The sequence below is a fragment of the Lycorma delicatula genome, chromosome 12 (genome assembly GCF_047948215.1).
Source record: "Lycorma delicatula isolate Av1 chromosome 12, ASM4794821v1, whole genome shotgun sequence".
Lineage (NCBI taxonomy): Eukaryota > Metazoa > Arthropoda > Insecta > Hemiptera > Fulgoridae > Lycorma > Lycorma delicatula.
The window spans coordinates 50,356,801-50,378,284 of record NC_134466.1 but is presented as its reverse complement, the minus strand read 5'-3'; the positions used below and the strand labels follow the sequence as shown (position 1 = coordinate 50,378,284).

The 21,484-nt window shown below is 26.7% G+C and overlaps 1 protein-coding gene across 1 annotated transcript; it reads left to right on the top strand.

Moving 5' to 3' along the window:
* Positions 1–6,816: 6,816 nt before the first annotated feature.
* Positions 6,817–20,993, top strand: LOC142333025 (cathepsin B-like cysteine proteinase 4). Its single transcript, XM_075379799.1, has 7 exons — positions 6,817–6,969; positions 9,667–9,778; positions 10,537–10,746; positions 14,847–15,059; positions 17,717–17,852; positions 18,816–18,932; positions 20,716–20,993. The coding sequence occupies exons 2-7, from the start codon at positions 9,668–9,670 to the stop codon at positions 20,919–20,921; spliced, it is 993 nt and encodes a 330-aa protein (XP_075235914.1). The 5' UTR covers positions 6,817–6,969; position 9,667; the 3' UTR covers positions 20,922–20,993.
* Positions 20,994–21,484: the final 491 nt, after the last annotated feature.

Here is a 21,484-nt window from a genome sequence, read left to right as displayed (position 1 = left end):
TTGTCGCCTCATATTACGACTGAGGGGTAAACCTCCGCCGCCAGTTAGTACGATGACAGACAAGTAGATCTTCCATCCTTAAATAAAATATTATAACATAATATTATATATAACATTTAGTCTGTTTCTACGAATATTTTTATCTACCTTAAAGTTTTGTATTTTTACCCACTGGGTTGGTCTAGTGGTGAACGCGTTTTCCCAAATCAGCTAATTTGGAAGTCAAGAGTTCCATCGTTCAAGTCCTAGTAAAGTCAGTTATTTTTACATGGATTTGAGTACTAGATCATGGATATCATGGATCATGGATCATGGATATGTTCTTTGGTGGTTGGGTTTCAATTAACCGCACATATCAGGAATGGTCGAACTGAGACTGTAAAAGATCTGAACGGTAATTACCGGAGGCTAAACAGGAAAAAGAAAGAAAGATTGTTGCATTTGTCCTGGGAAAACCGATTAAAGAAAATAAAGTAAAATTAAGCACATTAATGCTTTATAGAAAGTATTCTTCTTTTTTTTAGAATCGGTAGAAAAGGAATCGTTTTGTGCTTTGTTTGAATCACAGAAAAAGTTAAGCCCATTTTATTTCCATTTCGATGTATTTTTGTTTGCGTATGTTTTATATTTTTACGAAAAACGTGTTTGGAAAATGACATGAATTGAAGTCACTTGCGAAATTTTTTTAGCTATATTTATGTTAACCACTATCTCATGGCAGATGTCTTGCCTTTCATTACTGAACCAAACATATATGTCGTAGATCACCATGCCAAACCAACCAAAATGATAGAAAAAAAATTTGTATAACAAAAAAAATCTGATGACAACCAATTAATAAATTCATTTGCACCATTAATATTAATTACTATTTATTGTAGAGTTTATATTGTGCTTTAGATTTTCAGTTGCTCATTGTTATGTTTATCTTTTTGTTAGTGTCTGAATAATGTAGTCACATATATCCTGCTAGCAATTCAGATAGAGAATATATTTGTATAAGGACTGTGCTTTAATCGATTCCAGTCTGTTGAGAAGCTAATTTTAACTTTAATATATTTTTAATTAAATCTTAAGCATAACCGTAAACAAATTAATCAAACAAGTCTCTCAGATTTATGATATGATTATACAGTTCTGATTTAAAAAAAATATATTTTATAAACCTTTCTTCTTTCAACTTGTCATAATTTTTTGGAATAATCATAAAATTGGTTATTTAAAGTGAGGCTTAAAGTTCAGTATGTAATATGTAAATGTTGAAATTATATATATAAAAAAAGGAAAAAATTCTTCTTTTGTTTATGGTCAGGAGAATTTCTTTTCAGTGCTCCATGAAAGATTATGGGGGTAAATATATTTATTCTCCATCAGTAAAAGAATTGTAAGTAATTTTTATATACAGATAAAAAAGACCTAAAATGATTGTTGATGAAACTTTAGAATTAGGGCAATTAGAATAATGAAATATGTTTTCCAAGAATGTTTCTTCATTTATATATACGCTACTGAATGTAGAATTCAGTGATTTACAAATTAAAGTTATCATAGAATGTGAACTTATATCTAATGGTGTAAATTTTATACTCATGACTTAGCAATTTTGTTGCGGTAGCAACTTTTTTGCAAAAAATTGCAAAAAATTAGGTTTTATAAGGAATTTTATAGCTGGATTTGTAAGTGAAATATAAGTCAGTTTATTTTAAATTCTGAGGTCTGAAATCTACAACAATATAATTGTTTAAGGGTGCTAGTTTCTTGTGGTATATTTCAGAGGAAGAAAAAAATTTCTTACATAAATTTTCTACCGTTGTTGTTTCACAAAGTTTAATGAAACATTTAGTGAATATCACTGGGGTTTAAATATACAAAGATTGTTGAGATATTGCTGAATTTTTTGGTTATTTAAAAATTTTATTTTTATTAATGATGAAAAATATTTGTACTATAGGCTTACTTGGCAATATAATTAAGAAATCTGTTTGCATCGTCATATGTTGTTCTACCTGGTGCCACATTCTGTACATCATTACTGTCTCCATCTTTCTCTGACCCAATCCTTCTCCTTTGTAGCCTTGCGGTTTCCATCTTCACCTTGGGAAAGTGAACATGGAAACTGCAAGAGGATGAAACTGTTTACAGGATGGTTTATCTATTAACTTCATCCTTCTTCTTCCTTGGTTCCTATATCCTTCAACTGACCCTTCAGATGCAGTTGCCAAGATTTCACTTACTAAAATCGTATATTCTAACTTTTCCATTTCAATTGTGTACTTAAAATTCTCTCGTTTTAGAGAAACCGGTGGGGTAGATGAACGAAAATATTTCTGCCAGCCAACAGTTTTAAATGAAGAACCTTTTGAACGTATCCATGATCCCTTGAAAGATCACTTAGAAAGTTAATAAGAAGGGTTCTTCAGTGGTTGGGATGTCATTAGAGAGTGTCTGTCCGTAAGGCCTCAATTTAAAAATAACTTTTCGCTAATCCTGTACATATGGGACTTTCAGTGAATTATATTACAACTAAATTTATTTAAATATCTTACGTCTCTATATAATACGTCAATCATAATTGTGTCATTTTAAGGACTTTAATACTAATAACAACAGCACTCATATCATCATCAGTTTTCTTAATATTCATAACTGAAAGCACTTTGTCATTGCTGTCAACAAAAATCATTTCTAGTCTTGATTAACTAATTGATTGATTAATTAATCTTCCCTTATTAGGATTTCTATATCTTCACAGGGAGAATGGTGACCGCAAACATGCCATTGAATAATATTTTTAGCCGTAGAAAAAACTGTTATACATAAAAAATGCATGCAGATTACTTATCAAAAATTATCCAGTTTTTCTTTTTAGTGCCTAAGAATTTCAGGAAGTACTTAGCTTCTTCTGGCCCTTCATCTGTCTCCATATCCATGCAGAGACCTCGGGATGATGGTGGGGATTTGGATGCCTGGTAGGCCAGAGATATCGTACCAGCCGATTGTTGATTCACTTCAATGAGATCTTAGTAGTTGGCTGGGTTGTTAGTGCAGCGGGAGTTTTATTTGGTGGTGTACTAATTGAAATTGATTTCAGTACATTATTGCCAGGCTTTCCACAAAAGTATCCTTCTTCTTACCAGTACTCAACACTGCAGTACTAGAGATGAGGGATTGTACCTGGTCTGAAAAAGCCTGCACCAATTTTGTTAATTAATTGCATGATGACTACTCGTTATCCTTTTGCACATCGTTAGAAAGAGCCTGTACAAAACTAACACTGAATGTTACAGGAATTCTCATGTTGTGGGATTTTTTATATTTCCTGTGAGCCACAGGATAAGAGACTTTCTGTTCAGTACAAATTCTTAATATAGCTTCTTCCTCTTTATAATCAGGGCATTCTCGAGGTCTCGCCAAATGTGATTCTTTACAATTATTACACTTTTCAGCTTCTGTATATGCCTGTCCTGTATATATTCTGTGCATCATGTCCTGTATGGCTGCAACGCAGTACAAACTTGCTCCTTGGTGCAACCAATTTTGTTCTGTCCAAATATTTATATAGTCTATGACACTCCTGGTAATGTAAGGATTCCAATGCGAGATCATACATCTAAATCGGTTCAGTCATTCAGGTTTTTGCTGTGGAATATAAATATATACACCCTAAATACATTACACTCTTTTTTGAGAAGCTGTGTAAAAACATTAAAATCAAAACAAAACTTTTAGTAACATTTTTTTTTTTAAATTATTAAAAATGGATTTCAATCAAAAAATTACTAGAGAATGTGAAATATACTTTTCTCACCTGATTTGTGGATTTTTTATTAAAAAATTTACAATGATTTTTTTACAAAACCATTGTATATATTATTGAAAAACTAAGTTATAAATGGGTCTTATAAAAGTGAATGTTATATCTATTAAAAGATAAATTTATTGTTTAGTTGATTAATTTTTTATGTTAAACCACTTTTTGTTCTAAAGAAAAGGATGTATTGAAACTCTAAAGTTTCAAAACTACTATTCCTAAAAAAAATCTTAATAATAAAAATTTTAATTTTAATCACAAAAAAAAAAAAAAAATTTGTTAATTGATTTGATAATTGGGTGTGTCCCATATGTAAAAGTTAAGACTGTTAAATAAAATTCTATAATGTCTAAGAAACATACTTTTAAAATAATTGACTACCACTTAAATTTAAGTATTTTTTAAGTACCTGTCAAATGAACATTTCAAAAAGTGAAGAAAATTCAGTAAAATAAATAGAAAAAGGTTATATTTGACATGTAAACCCTAGGTAATATATTTAGAAAATTAGGCTTTCTTTTTAAAACTTAACAGGAAATTTTTATTTTAAAACCATAAACATAAATCATACTTAAGAACTGAGTTTTAAAATCTATTTGTAACTTTATTTAAAAATTATGGTATATTTAGAGACATTTTGTCATTGAAAAAAAGCATTGAAAGAGATATTTCCTTTCTTATAGCTCTCTTGTTCATTAATTTACTTCATGGACTCAGACATATATTAAAATAATATAAAAATGAGATGAATGAATGTATGAATAGAAGGATGTGAGAATAAGACGATGACTAACTAAATTATCATATTAAACTAACATTACTATCCCCATGTCATTGTAAGTACAATAAATAAAACGATTACAATACGGTTAATGAGTTTAAACTGTATTGATGGAGGTATCAAGGTAAATGGAGCTAATCCTGATTCAAAATGAGCTATTCAGTTAAATTCACTTCCCTAATCAGAGGAAGCTCTTAACCTTGAAGCTGAATCTTTTAGAAGATCTCTGAACCTCCTAGAAATAAGGGATCATTGCATCCTCTACGGTGTCAACCTTTTAATGAAAGTCTGTTCTATTGTCCTTAGGGGTAAGATGGACCCCTAACCTAATCTACACAGTTTCATGTTTCCTAAATTGTTAGTTGTTGTGGTTTGGAAACCAGACTGCTGCAGTGCCGAGCAACTCTTGAAACCATTCGGTACTATCTTGATTCTTATTCTGCTCATTGATCACAACTAGGTCAGCCTCTGTTTCTATTGCTACCTGAAGCAAGAGTTGATCAGTCAATCGGCTCATAACCCTTATCCATACAAAACATATAGCGTGGTTCACTATTCAAATCAAATATTTAACTGAAAGTGTTAAAAAATAATTAAATTAAAAGAATCAGAATATAAAAACAAACAAAAATTATCTTTAAAAGTACAACCTCATAAGAAATAATTTGTGAAATTCAATGCATACAACCCAATAAAGAAAAATTGAATTTGATGATCAGTCAGCAATTATAATAAAATAAAAGTTGAAAGTAATTAGAAATAACTACCAAAATAATAAAGAAATTACTAATCCCTAAACAGGAACCAATAAATAAATAAAATATATTTTTCATGCATGTAGTTTTATTATGAATATAAAAGTTTATTTTAATATAAAGTTAAATAAAGATTTATTTCTACTATTAGTTTTATTGTGTCATCAGTGAAGAAAGAGATAGGACCGTCATCACTTTACTGGAGCCTGTGGGATGGTAACACGGCTTATAGCAGTCCAGAGATTTTACTTTCTGTATGGAAATTGCATAAAAATTCAAGTTTTGCAAGTTGCTCTTGGGTAACCTTTGGTCTTTGACTTCTTAATGTTTTAAGATTTTACCCTTAGTGTTTTTTAACTGTGGTAAATAAGATGAACATTAACAGGTCAGTCTTTAGAGATAAAAAGTTCATTTATTTGAAAAATCCATATTTCTTTTTGTAAAACAAGTGTGAACACATTTTGTAACAGAGTGTCACCTACTTTTAGGTTTTTTTATATTTAAAAAGATTTTCAAGACTATTATATCTCAGATTATTTATTTTTTATTATATGGACATTGTTGGAAAAATGTCTTCTTCTCTTTCAGCTGATAGAACTTTGAATAAATTCAGTAATGCAAAATTACATTAATTTTGACTGCTTAATGTTCAAATGTTCCTGAAAAATACATAAAATAGTTAAAAATTTTGTTTTTACCATACTAGACGCAGATGGGTACAGACTTTTTACTTACCATACTTTTTCAGTTTTGTTAAGAAAAAAAACACGAAAGAATACATCTAACAGAAACAACTTATTTTTATTTAATGATGATTTTTAGGTATTTGAGAACATAAAAATGAAATGTTTTTTGGAAGATATAAAATGTTAAAATAAATTTTTTAAAAGAAAGTTTAAAAAAATATTCTCTCTTTTTAAACAATATTATTTTTATAATTCAGTTTGTAAAAATAAATTGTAAAATATATTTTTGTAAATATTAATATAAATTATATTGTAAAATATATATAAACACAAAAACTTCCTTGTTTTTTGTTACAATGAAAGCTTGTTTAAAACTTGTAATAATATATTAGCACTTGTAGTAGTATACAATTTTAAATCCATTTGCTTTTTACTTTCATGTGACTTATAATTTAATTGTTATGTGTGAATAATACATTATAATATTGTGATAAAATGATAAATTGTGAAATAAATTTTTTTTTAATCATAATCTTTTTGTTTATTACTTTAAAAATACACTTCACCTGTCAGCATTTTTTATCTGTCAACAAGTTAAACAAAACTGCTTTTTCTTTTAGCAGCAGAAAAATACTTTGATTGACAATATAATAATAGTACTAATAATAAAAACAGATTTTTAGTACTTAGAGAAAATTATTTAAAAATTAATGTCACTTAGATATATTGTACGTGTGTTTACGTCAATAAATTTTTATAAATGATCAATTCCTAAAAAAAACATCTTGTTTAAGTGGACCACTTTAGTTAACAGAAAGAATATAAATTTGGTGAAACTGCTGAAAACAAACATATCTTCCTCTGCTAACATTTTATTAAGTAAGTTTCTCACAAAAAACATATATTTCATCCTGTGTTAAGATTTTATCAACTAAGGTAAGATATAAATTTGAAAATATACAATTTAATTTGAATAGATGCTCACAAGAAATTCTGGTATATGTTACGAGTTTGAGTAATTTTTTTTTCATGTGAATATTTTCAACTGCAATTAATTGTTGCTAAATAATTTTTATTAGCATACTAATTATTATTTTTTATTAAATTATAATTTAATTTAATTAAACAAAAAAAAATTGCCTTAACATTTTTAAAATGAAAAATAATTTAAAAATCTTGTCTTCATATCATTATTCTAACATGAGCCTTTAATTAAATTGAAGTGTTTATAAAAAAAAACTGGTAGAATCTTGGCCTTTCATACAAAGGTTTGAATCCTGGTCAGGCATGACATTTTCACACACGCTACAAATCATTCATCTCATTCTCTGAAGCATGCCTAATGGTGGATCAGAGAGTTAAACAAAAAAATAAAATAAAAAATAAATAAAAAAAAATAGGTAAGATATAAAATTATTTACATTAAACTATAAAATTGTAATAATTGACAATGTTAAAATTTCTAAACCATATTTAATTTAAGAAACTTTCTTTTTATATCAAGTAATATTTTAAAACAAATCAAGTTATAATTTCCCCTGTCAGTTATCTAAAATTTAGTTTCTGTCTAAAATTGTTTAGTTTAAACACAATTTATACAAATTAATCTTTTCAATGACATAATTTAGGTACCTATTTGACTTATATAATAGTGTAATTAAAATAAAAATCTCTGGAATGTACTTTAACCATGAAAAAAGATCTAGGCAGTTGGTCATTAATTTCAATTTCTATTTAATGAATATCAATCGGATAGTTTTCAGGGTAATTGTGAAAATATACACTTTAATTCACAAAGATTAATCTTTGTTAATTTTTTTTATTTTTTCAGATAAGTGATAAACAGAATCTTACACGTAAACAAAATGTTAACGTTAAAGGGTTTTTCCTAAGGAATACACTTAAAGTGTACTAGTAATGAGTGCAAGATTTATTTTTATTATTGAAAAGTGATGATGCATGTTATCACAAAATTAAATATTATATATATATATTAAATATATAATTATAATTTTATTATGATATATTATAATATTTATATCATATACATATATTAATTAAATAATATACTATTTATATTTTACACACACACACACAACACTCATTAATGAAAACATATATTATATTCATTAAATCTCATAATTTAATATAGATAATATAGATTTTATCCATATAATTTATGAGACTAAACAAATGATTATCAATTTTTGGTAAATAAAACTGAAAGGAAGTTGATGACAACTTTTAAAGTGATTTCCTATACAAACAGATGTTACAAAGTTAGAAGTACAAAGATAACTTCCGAGAAAAATGTGAAAAATGTATGATCAAATAAACTGTTGAGGGTAAGATTAGAGTAATTCTTAACTTGTTATACTACAGCATAATTAACAAAACAACTAGCTTGATAAATGCAAAGAATAAGAAAAAAATGATTACAGGAGGAATAGTTCGCAATATTCTACCCATTTAGCCAAAGTTATCAAATTTGAATTAATAATGAACATGTTCCAAACCCTAATAATAGAATATATAAAATTGACAATATAGTAGATTCAGTAGTTCACAATTTTATGATGGCGTTAATACCCAAGGAAACTATGTGTGTTGATGAAGTTATAATTCCTTTTTTGCAGGAGAATATATTTCAGACATTATGTAAAGAATAAGTGACACAGGCGTGGAGTAAAAGTATTCAAGCAGTGTCCAAAAGACTTTTACATCCTCACTTTCAAAGTTTGTAATATAAGGAATAAAGGTTATGTTTTCAAGAAATTTTATGCCAGTAAATATTTAACAAGAACAAAAAAATTCATTACCGTTCCAAAAGCAATGAAATGTAAAGTTAGTTACTCACAATACTAGAAAGAAAAGGATATGCACAAAACTGAACAAATAAAGTGAAAACAAAATGTGCTGGATACAACGTAAAAATGTAATATATTGCAAAAATTAAGTAATTCTAAAATTTAATAAAGCACTAAATATGTGCTGAAGTAAATTTCAGAATAATTTTTTATATATTAGATATGCTTATTTTGTCCGTGTTCTAAACTACTGTAAAAACTGCAAAATCCAGTCATCTAATATAAGTACAGCTTATTTTTATTATTTTGTAACATAAATACAATTTACTAAATAGCCTGTTTATCATTAATGATAAACTAATTTATTAATAAATTAATAAACTAATTAATTAATGTTAAACTAATTAATTTATCATTAATTCACATTTCTGTGAATTACTATTTTCATGGAATGTGTTCATGCTACGCCCTCTGCAATGAGGGTTTCATATACCCAAACAAATTTTTTGTCATAATACCTACATTAGTTAAATCTAAACCATTTTAAATATTTTCTATTAGAACATTTAATTTTACACATGAAAAAAGCATAAAAAAAATTGTAGCATAAATGACAGTACATTTTCGACTTGGGGCTTAAAGAATTGAATACTGAGGGGTACACAAACACCACACAGCAGTCAACCTGTTAACTGTTATTGATTGGTCAGCAGGGAGACACCAGGAAGATAAAACACGAACGTGATCACATATTACATATATCTTATACATAATGTAAGTAGTTAAATTAAAAACATTAAAATATAATTATTTGTATTAATTTTAGTATGGCAAAGTCGGTGATAACATTTGCTGTAGCTTTCATAGCTGTTGTTGTAGCCACTGATTTTGATGACAGTATCATTGAAAATATCAACAGAGCTCAGAATACCTGGAAGGTAAGCATTTAATAACCTAATTATAATAGTTATGACTTAAATTAATGTAATTATCTTATAAAGCTAAAACTAAATTCAATGTAGCTAAAATATATAATGTTTTGTCTTTTATAATTAATTTAGAGTTTTATTGTTATAATTTTTTAAAAAGTAAATAAATCAATCATTATATTATTATTGGAAAAATTATAACAATTTTATACAATCACAAAGAAAGTTATACTGTGTTGAGATGCACAAGTGTTTTAATTGGAAATAAACCTGTCGTTGATTTTTATTGTAAAAAAAATATTTTAAAAAGCTATCAGTTTCATAGAATTTGCTTCATGCAAGGGAATTTATTATTTAATATCTTTCTGTGTTAGTACTAAGGTCAAACTTAGTATTAAACTACTTAGTATTTATTAATTGGTAAAAAAGGAAAAAAAAGTAGTGATTTTTTTTTAATAATTCTTGTTTCTATCTTTTTGTGTAGATTGTATAGAACAATAAAACGTTTTTGTATAGTAACCTATTATAAAAAATACAAATAAAAAATATTGTCAAGAAGCGGTTTTAGCCCGCTTTGGTAATGCTTATAATTAAAATTATTAAAAAAATAAAAATAAACAATAGAATGTTATTCAAATAATATCACAATTTTTTTCTTATAAAAAGATTGTTAAAAAAAATTAGATAAGTTTTTTCTTACAATTAATTATATATATATTTTTTGTTATAAGCTTAATTGAAATATTTCGATTATGTGATTTTTACAGGCTGGAAAAAATGAAATTACAGATAAAGGAATAGAATACATGAAAAGTCTGTTAGGTACCAAGATTCCTGAAAATTTACATACTCAACCTAGAAGAACTGATGTAGAGATTAAAGAAAACATTCCGACATCTTTTGATGCGCGTAAACAATGGCCACGTTGTTTATCTATTGGCTCAATTAAAAATCAAGGAAAATGTGGATCTTGCTGGGTATGAAAATTTACTTGTTTTTATTAATTAATAATTGAATAATATTTTTTCCGCAGTAGTCGTTGACTGTAATAGTTCGATTCATTAAAAGAGTGTTGTGCTTTTCTAGTGAATCTGAAAAACTAAATTCTATGTTACAATGCTAAATAAAATTAATAGAATTGATAATTTATAGAATCTTTCATGAAATTCATTTTAAATCTATTTCTTTTCACAAATACCATAATACAAGCACAGAAGTCAAGATTTCTAAGCATTGATCTCTATACAACTTGATAGGGAATCCCATATATTGGAATTGGTAAAATTTGAAGCATAAATGACTTATTGGCACCACTAAATGACTGGTAGAACTGGTAGAACTTCATTTACACTCATACATATCATCCTCATTCATCCTCTGAAGTATTATCTGAACGGTAGTTACCGGAGGCTAAACAGGAAAAAGAAAAGAAAAGAACTGGTAGAACTAAATAAACTGAAACGGCTCATGCATAGAGGTAAGTGTAAGAGTAGGGATAAACTTGAGTAAAAAAAACACAACTATCATCACGATTATAGTTGCGCAAGCGTACAATGGTTTTACTTAGTTCCCAACATCTCATTCTGTGGTGCTGGAGTATGTTTCAATATTCAGCACTCAATTGTATTTTACATCATATGGATCCTCTATCCAGTTATATAGAGATCAGTGGTTCTAAGGTTGAAATGTTATGCTTTTATGCGATTTGAGTACTAGATCATGGATACTGGTGGTTCCAGAGACTAAACAGAAAAAGAAAGACTAAAACAAATATGAACAATTTAAACATAAAAACAAAACCTAAACTGTACAGTAAATCGGTTTTAACTTAAAATATTACAACAAAACAAAAATTAAAGAAATTAAATACTTGAATATGTAATTATAGGTAGTTATTATGTCAATTGGTAATCTTTAATAAAAAATTCTAGAAAGATGTAAGTACAGCAAATAATTGCATACACAATATGAATTTTAAGAACATTTAAAAAAAAATTAATGTTAATTTATCTAACAATTTTATGCTAACACACATTACCTTAAAGCAACTTTTACAAATAAATAAAATTATAGTTATTGATCCAGCAAATTCTATAAAAAAAGTTACAAAAACTGTAATATATGAGTTTTAGAACAAAAGCTGTTTCTGTGTAATATTTTACATAGAAAGATTTCTTGTAGTTCATTTTTATTAAATGATTTGTTTTTTGTGCCTAAAATACAACATAGATAAATTCATTCAAACAAAAGGCAAAATAAATAAAAGTCTTCAAAACAAACAAAAGTAATTTTTTATTTTGTGGCATCAACTAGTAATATTTTTATAACTTATTTTTATTTTAACCTCAGAAAAGAGAAGCTTCCTTCATTAATACAGCAGGAATTTATGGCATGAAGTATGCTGCATTAGTGTTTCAGTGTAGTTACAGAATCTAAAAAAATATTGATTTACCTGATTCATTTATTATTTTGAAAAAAATGAAAATAACCAATTTATAAAAGAATTATAACAAATCTGAATTTAAAAAGAAACACAATTCTTGAAATCTCTTCAATTATTGTACCTTAATTTGGTAATTTTTCTTTATGCCAATAAGAATTTGTTTTACTTCATTAACAGTTTTAAAAAAAACTTCATTAGCTCAGTTATTTTACAGTTTCTGTTTCACTGTTATAAATATATATATATATATTATACCTTCATTTACATCTAATATATCAATTTAAAAAAATAATTATTTCATTAACTTTTGTTACCCAATTGTTATAAAAATCCAAAGTTTTATTCAGTTAATTTGATCCACCCGTAGTATCATGTCACAATTTCAAATTCATCATTTGACCAATCTGAATAGTTCATTATTGTGACTGTCATTTTCAGTAACTACTTCATCACTACTAACATCACTTTCATAACATAATTTCTCTTTCACTTAATGAGACAAATAATTAATGAAATCAATCATTCCTTCTTCATGAATGTAATAGCGAGGACTGCCATACTGAGTTTGAAGTACTGAACACATTCTTAAATCAATAATGGTTTCTACATCATTCAGTCATCGGTTTCTATGAGAAATATTACATAAATTAGAAATCTGAAGTGGACATCACGTGACATCCTTGTAAATTACATATACACATTTTTTGCTACACTTCATTTAAACTTATTTCATCTGAATGTGAGATACGATCCAATTCTTCATAAAGCGGACAATACAATTGCTGAAATATTAGTTTTTATTAACTTCAAATATTTATACAATTATTAATTCAACAATCTTACATGAAATATTAGGATAGAATAAAAGTCCTTTTATTACTCATATTACTAGATCAGTATTATTTGTATCTTCGTGAGTTGCTGATTAACAAAAGTTTTATATTTTTGGTATGTCGTATAAACAAAAGTTAATAATTAAACTATTTCGTTTAGTTAATTCCTGTATACTGGTTCAAAATGTTAATTTCGACCTTATGGTGTAAAATATTCAGTTTTTATTATTAGATTATTTGGTGAATAATCAAAAATGAAAGAGAAACAATTATACAGGAAAACAAAGATAACGTGAAGAAATATATCTCAAAAAACGACAAGAAAATGAATATGAAGAGAAAGAAAATGTTAAGAGAAAGGGAAGAATAAAAAAGTTAAGAGAAGAAGATAAATATAAAGAGGAAGAAAATGTTAAAACCAATGAAAGAATAAAAAGGAAGAAAATGTTGCTAACCAAAAAAAAATGTCCGATTCGAATTGTTACATCTTTCCTTGTAAATTCCAAATATTTCATTAATTAAAATTTTATTTAGCAATAACTCTGGAACCAATGAAAATAATTAACACTTATGACATATCATTGAAAAGCTTTCAATGAGGGCTTATTACTGCAGTTAAGAAAAAGTCCAAAATTCAAATTATATGGAATTTTGGGCTTTTGGAAAATTTTTTGGTTCAGTCAATTGCATTCAAAAGGGGAGTTGCACAACCAGATGTCACAACAGTCCTAAATCCAAAATTTCACCATCCTATGGCAAATCATTTTTGAGTTATGCAAGACATACACACATACAGACGTCACGCTGAAACTAGTCAAAATGGAATCAGAGATGGTCAAAATGTATATTTCCACTGAAATCTGAAAATGGAAATTTTTCACAATTACTATACTTCCTTTACTTCGTACAAGGAGGTAAAAATAGTTGAAAAGGGAACCCAAAGAAATGCGAGAAGAAATTAATACAAATTCATATATTTTTTTATTTAAAAAGATATAATTAGTTAAATATTACATAGAAAATCTCTGAGGCTGTAGTATAATTTTATCTAGAGCTCATTCCATACTGTCACTAGAATCTCTTCACCCTAATAGTCTATTCAATGCCAAAACCAAGGAGGTTTAATATTCAGATAGAATGTGTGTTAATTTTAAAACCTATTTGACCCTAAAATAACTTTTTTGTAGGTATTTTTTACTTCAAAAAACGTTAGTTTAAATCTTGTAACGATAGACAATAAGTGCTGTAATATACAGCTTACATTCAGCACCTTACATTTAAAAAATTTTTTAAACCAGTTAAAAAGCTAAAACTGTGTGAAAAAAAATTGTTTGATAATTTAACATGGTAAATAAAATGTTGAAATCTTGAATAGTCGAATGGGACTGAAGATGTAAACATTCATAAAATGTGTAAATGTGTTCTTCCTGAAAAACAGATAATAAAGGGAAAATATAAGAACACACTTTCTGCTGAGTGAATAGTTCATTATATTTAACTAATAAATTAAAAAATATACACAGTACAATGTAAAATTAATATATATACATATATTTATCAATAATCAATATATCTCATATTTACTACAGTTTAGCTCTTTATCAACTAGCAGCTAATATTTTAATAAGTAAATTAGCATTTAAATGAATCGTTAATAGATTAATAAACTTTACAAAACCAATGAATGAATTGACACCTATTTTATTATATGGTAGTCCCTATGAGGGCAGTTAAAATTTAAATTAAAAAAAACATTAAATTTCTACAAAAAAATTAATTGTAAATTACTTTTAATTTGTAGGCTGTAGCTGCAGCAGGTGCTGTTTCTGACCGACTCTGCATAAGTAGCGGATTTAAAGTCGTAGTTAATATATCAGCTGAGAATTTATTAGCATGCTGTTCTGACTGTACAGATCCAGGTGAGAGGGGTTGTGATGGAGGATATCCAGAAAAAGCATGGAATTATTTTAAATCAACTGGTCTAGTTACAGGTGGAGATTATAACTCAGGAGAGGTAATTTACAATTTGTCTTTTTCTTTAAAAAGTATTTTTTTATTTTTCAAGAGTAAAATCAAAATTTTTTAAAATATTACACTGAACTCCGAAATTTATTAACATACATCCCAGCAAATTCTCTTATTATAACAAATCAATCATATGAATGAAAGCTACATTACCTATAAATATTATAGAAAACTCTCGGTTTTTAATAACAAACCAAATTGAATCTACTTAAAACAAGTTTCACAGTTTTAATGCTTTCAGTACTTTGGCAGTTACCTATAATTTCACAATAATTGTAATTTTTCCATGATGTTACTGAAAGAAAACTGGCATAAAAACTGCTGAAAGTATAATGATGTAAGAGTAAAAAGATATATTTTAAGTAAATTTGCTAATAAATCCTTTTTATCTTATAAATACTTTGGGACTATAAGGTAACTGATAAGAAGAAATAAGTTGCAGAGTACTGGCTTTTTAATGCAAGCTACTGGTTTGAATTTAGCTCAGATTATTTAAAATTTGTAATATAATAAATACCTTCATGTACATTCTGTATGTTATTATGTATACAGCCATAGGTTCAAATACTAGTAAAGGCCCTAAAATTAACTAAAAATTAAATGTACTAAGTTAATTAAAATAAACCTAAAATGTATGAGGTAAAATAAACGAAGAAGAGGCAGACTTTTCTAAAAGATACATTTTTCTAACATGGCACCATTGGTTTATGAAATTAGTTATAATATAAAAATAAAATAAAAATCAACCTTACCAACAATCTATATTATGTTTCTAGTACTTTTGGTCATTCCACCACCATCAGGAAAGAACATCCTCAGAAAGAGAGATCCTCAGGAGATGATGACTTACGTAACCGGACATAATTAGTTTTATAGAAAGATGACCAGTTGTAATGATTTTAATATTTTATAATTTTTTTATTTCCGTTTTTAATTTTAATGCTTTAAATTGGAAAATAAATTTCTCACCTGAGGATGGTTGAACGACTGAAAGTACTACAGACATAATATAAATTGTTGGTAAGGTTGATTTTTTAAAATTTTTATATTATAAATATTTTCTAAAAGAATCTAAAACAAATTGTATTTATATACAGTACCAAATAGCTGTCTTTGAAATATAGAAAATTAAGAATTGGTGTTTAGCTTATTTTAGCAAACTTAAATTGTAAAGTATATGGTAGAAAATGTTGATCAGATGAACTAATAACATCATTCAAATATATATATATATATATTATTTTAGTGAAATTAATGTTTTTAAAATTCACATTATTCCTCTTACTGTTAAATTAAATGTGGGATCAGCAAAAGTACTTTCTGTGAAAGTAATATATCTCTTACTCAATATTTTGTACTAGGTGATTTATATTATAGAATTTATACATATCTTTAGAGATAAGGTATTATATATATTATTATTATTATTTATATATACACAAATATGTATATATATAAATATATACATATATTATATATAATATATGTATATATATATACAAAGTTAATTCATTAAAATAATATATATATTTATGAGCAATGTAAATTTATTACTTTTCTGATAAACATAATACCATTGATATTGATCAACAATCATTCTAACTGATTCAGAAATTACTTAGTGTCAAGAAAATAAATATCTTATATACTTATATTCTAGAATTGGATCACTATTTCAATTTTTACTTTTTTTTGTCTTTAATCTTCAGTCATTTGACTGGTTTGATTCAGCTCTCCAAGATTTCCTATCTAGTGCTAGTCGTTTCATTTTGATATACCCCCTACATCCTATATCCCTAACAATTTGTTTTACATATTCCAAACATTGCCTGCCTGCACAATTTTTCCCTTCTACCCATCTCTCCAATATTAAAGCGACTATTCCAGGATGTCTTAATATGTGCCTATAAGTCTGTCTCTTCTTTTAACTATATTTTTCCAAATGCTTCTTTCTTCATCGATTTGCCGCAACACCTCTTTATTTGTCACTTTATCCACCCGTATGATTTTTAACATTGTCCTGTAGCACCACATTTAAAAAGCTTCTAATCTTTTCTTCAGGTACTCCGATCGTCCAAGTTTCACTTCCATATAAAGCTATACTCCAATCATATATTCAAAAATCTTTTCCTGACTTTTAAATTAATTTTTGATATAAAATTATATTTCTGACTGAAGGTTCGTTTAGCTTGTGCTATTTGACATTTTATATCGCTTCTAGTTTGTCTATCTTTAGTAATTCTACTTCCAAATAACAAAATTCTTCTAGCTCCATAATTTTTTCTCTTTTAATTTTTACTTTGGAAAGTATATCATTATTGTTGAGAAAGGAACTAGAAATTTTTCTAGTATATTTTTATTACGAGCTATTGAAATAAAAAAAAATCCAATTATAAATTTGTTTCTTTAAAAACTTGGTATGACTTTCATACAGAATTTAACATAGATGGAATGGATGACAATTCTTGGTATCTTACTACCTTAATCATTTTTAAAAGAATAAGTTTTTTTTAACTAAGGAAATTGCGTAGTGAATGCTTGGTACTGACTACAAACCCAAAGAGTCTATGAAAACAACATTGAAAACATTACTCTGCTATATTTATAGTAAAAAAAATTAAATAATAAAATTTTAATTAATTACAGGGATGTCAACCTTATGAAATTGAACCAACTAATGAAGAAGTGAGTGAAAATGAAGAAAATTATTACACACCTCCATGCCAAAAAAAATGCACCAACAAAAAATATGGTGTTTCTTTTGTGAAAGACAAACACTATGGTAAATAAATTAAGTTTAATAAATTTGCTAAGCTTTGTAAAAATTTTTGGTTGTTAGTTACAACTTTAATGAAAAGAAAGATTGTTTTTTTATTTTGAGAAATGAGACTTTTATAAAACACTTTTTTCATTGTTATTATTTTCATAGAAAATAGTATGAATAAAATTGATTGCTTTTTTTGCTGTGATTTTGTTTATGAAGTTCAGAAGTGATATTTTTTATAACTAATTTTATAATGAATGATATATGGCTAAACTTTCTTTTTTATAAGTATTTAATCTGTAGTTACAAATAAATAGTTTGATTAAAAAAAAAAAAAAACAATTTGAAATGAAAATCTAAAATGATTGAATAAAACAAAAAAAAATAATAGAGATATATAAATCTATTTAAGTCATTTGATGTGTATTACATTTCAAAGTTAATATTGTAAAATTTGTTACCTTATTAACATAAGAAAAAATTTACAAAATTTAGCATAATTTTATTTAATTTTTAACTGGGTTCAGAAAAATCAATTTTGAACAGTCTAAAGAAAAATTTAATAAACTTCTGACAAACTGGTATTATAACTGAACAGAAAATGAACAATTACATTAAGGTAATATAATCTATTATTATTTTTTTATCAACATCCTAATTAAATAGAAACATTTTTTGTCTATGTTATATTTATTGTCATAGGATGTGTTGGAGGCATAAGTGAAGATGTTTCAACAGTAATATAATTTTATGTCAATTGTTAAAAATAATGTTTTGTATTAGTTTATTGTAAATAACTGATTATCAATGCTGCAAAAGATTATTTCAATTTTAACGGAAAGGAATGAGGAGAGCACTCTTAGAAATTGGAAAGAGAGAACGAAAATAGTCTTCCGTCAGCAATACAATAATGTTACATTAAAAAAGATTAACTGTTTATTTACTAACTTACTAAAAGTAAATTTTCTTTTCTTTTGCCAGGAAAAACATCATATTTACTTGATAAGAGTGAAACTGCGATTCAGTCAGATATTTTGAAATATGGTCCTGTTGAAGCTGCTTTTACAGTTTACTATGATTTCTATTTCTATACTTCAGGTAAATACTAAATATAAACAACACTTATATATGTTAAAGAAACATGCTTTTACATCACAATAAATATTTAAAATAAAAAGAGTGTTCAATATTAGGTTTGGTGATCATATTTCTAATTCCTTAAAACTTTCAATTAAATATTTCTACCATGACCTCTGATATTGTCAATCTGCAATATTCTCTTATAAAACAATTTATAATATTCTATAAGAGGTCAAGGTTAACCTTCTGTACTGAACCATTTTCAACAGTGATTATTAGTTAAAAAACCTTTTAAACTTTATGAACTTTTGTTTTATTTTTTATAGCTGAATAATGCTGTTTTTCAAACATATACATTATCTGCTGAATGAATCCATTGGCTGCTCATATTGTCCACATAGAAAAAAATGGGTTTAAATATTTGTGGTTTTCTGATGTCCCATTCCTCTTTCACCATATTATGTGGAATTTTCTGTGAAGTTTAGCAACTGAATAAAAAAATAAGATAATCAGCGGCTGGAAATATTCCTAAGGTCCTCATTTTATTACTATGAATATGAATGGTTGCAAAACATGACGTTTTTTAATAAAATTCTGAGTAGTTAGTAGATAATGATTTAACCATTTCTTTTTTCAAATGAAAATTCTCTTTGTACTTCATTCGGTTTCAAAATCCATTATCTGTGTTTCAATTTTAGCCTAATACCTTTATAGTCAAAATTCATATTAAATTAAACATTTTTTCCTGTAATTTTTGTTTAAAAATTTCATACAATCTCATTATAATATAGAAATTAGAACAAAATATTTTGCTAACCACAACATATAAACAAAACATTGCCAGGTTATATGAACTTGTGCCTTTATTTTTACCGGCAGAACAAATCCTAAAATTATTTCTGGTTTTTTGTATTCATTCTGCTCTTACAATTATTTTAACAATTACTAAAATTCAGATTCTTAAAAGCATAGGTTTTACACTTTACACTTACATTTACTTTAAATTTACACTTACGGTTTGAAGCATCAATTATGCATATCTTCTGAATTTTTAAACTTTTAGATCTTCTGTATAATTATTTTGAATAACGTTCAGCTTCAGTAATAAATACATCTGGCTACTGAACTTTAATTTTTTTATTTAAGTAACAATAATCTTGTACAATTAAATGATCTCATTAAATAACATATCTAGTGATCTTCAAAGATATCAGTAATTAATTCAATCCAGTGAATGGAAATTCAAATAGATCAAAATATTAGTGATATTGAATTAAATTTTGTTGAAATTGAAGTTTTAACTAGTTAAAATTAATTAACTTAAAAATTACAATTAATAAAAATTATCCTGTTACTTATCTATCTTTTTAATATCATGCAACCCTTCGATTTCTTCAACTCATTGTAAATTTCTTTATCTCCTAATTTTTCTATCGTGCTGAAGTTTTCCATGTATGCTAAAACTGAAAAATATGGAAACTAAGCCCAGTTAATACTGTTAACGAAAAAAGTGATCAATTTTTCAGGTAATCTATATTTGACTTAAAAAACCAATTAAATTAAACTTCTAAACAGGCAAATAATTTCAAAATTTTAAATCAGAGGACTTTAAGGTTAGTAGGACAACTTTTATTACCCAAGATTTTGTATCATCTATTTTGTCAAATCATAGAACCATGACGACAAATTCACATTACTATATACCATAACACGTATTAAAATTAACAATGATAACAGTAATAACTTGAAAACTATTGTAGTATTTTTGAATATATTTTTATTATGGCAATTATTGTTGCAGGTATATATAAACAGACTTCAACATTCAAACTAGGAGGACATGCAGTTAGAGTAATAGGTTGGGGAGTAGAAAATGGCATAAAATACTGGATTGTTGCCAATTCATGGGGCAGGAGATGGGGAGAAAATGGCACTTTTAGAATTCGACGAGGTACTAATGAGTGCGGATTTGAAGAATACGTTACAGCTGGTTTAATTAAAAATTAAAATTTAGTCATTTAATAAGGAATGGCATTGTAATACATTATAAAAATGAATAAATATCTGTAATTGAGTGAATATTCTTTTTTTAAATCTTCATGTCTGAAATATACCCTCTACTTTTAAACAGAGATGTTGTAATGTTACTAGATAATAGATACACAACTAGCCTGAGTTTTCTTTGTTAGATTTGCTGTATATATGTTCTGTTTTGATTTGATTTTGTTTGATCATTTGTATTGTCTGTCGCTGGATGAATTTTCTTGAAATAATGTTATTGCTATATATTGTTTGTCCGGTGATGTATTGTACTATGGTGTATGAATGTGTGTGTGGGCGCCTCATCTCCTTTCCTGAAGTAATGCTTCTTTAAGCATCCAGGAAGGGCGGGTAGCCAGGGGTGTAGGTTTAGTGCACAGGTACACATACACATTTAACAACATCTTACAGAACCTGTTAGTGATCCCGACACTGCCATATGGATTCTGTAAAATGGATTCCCCACCTCTACAAAGAAAAAAAAAAAATATATATATATATATACATAAGATACGAATAATAAAATAAAA

What these genes read in the sequence shown, in the direction of transcription:
- LOC142333025 (XM_075379799.1), top strand. Translation starts at nt 9,668, where the DNA reads ATGGCAAAGTCGGTGATAACATTTGCTGTAGCTTTCATAGCTGTTGTT. An exon ending in TGTGAAAGACAAACACTATG is followed by an intron (nt 17,853 to 18,815) that starts GTAAATAAATTA and finishes TTCTTTTGCCAG; the next exon opens with GAAAAACATCATATTTACTT. An exon ending in TTTCTATTTCTATACTTCAG is followed by an intron (nt 18,933 to 20,715) that starts GTAAATACTAAA and finishes TTATTGTTGCAG; the next exon opens with GTATATATAAACAGACTTCA.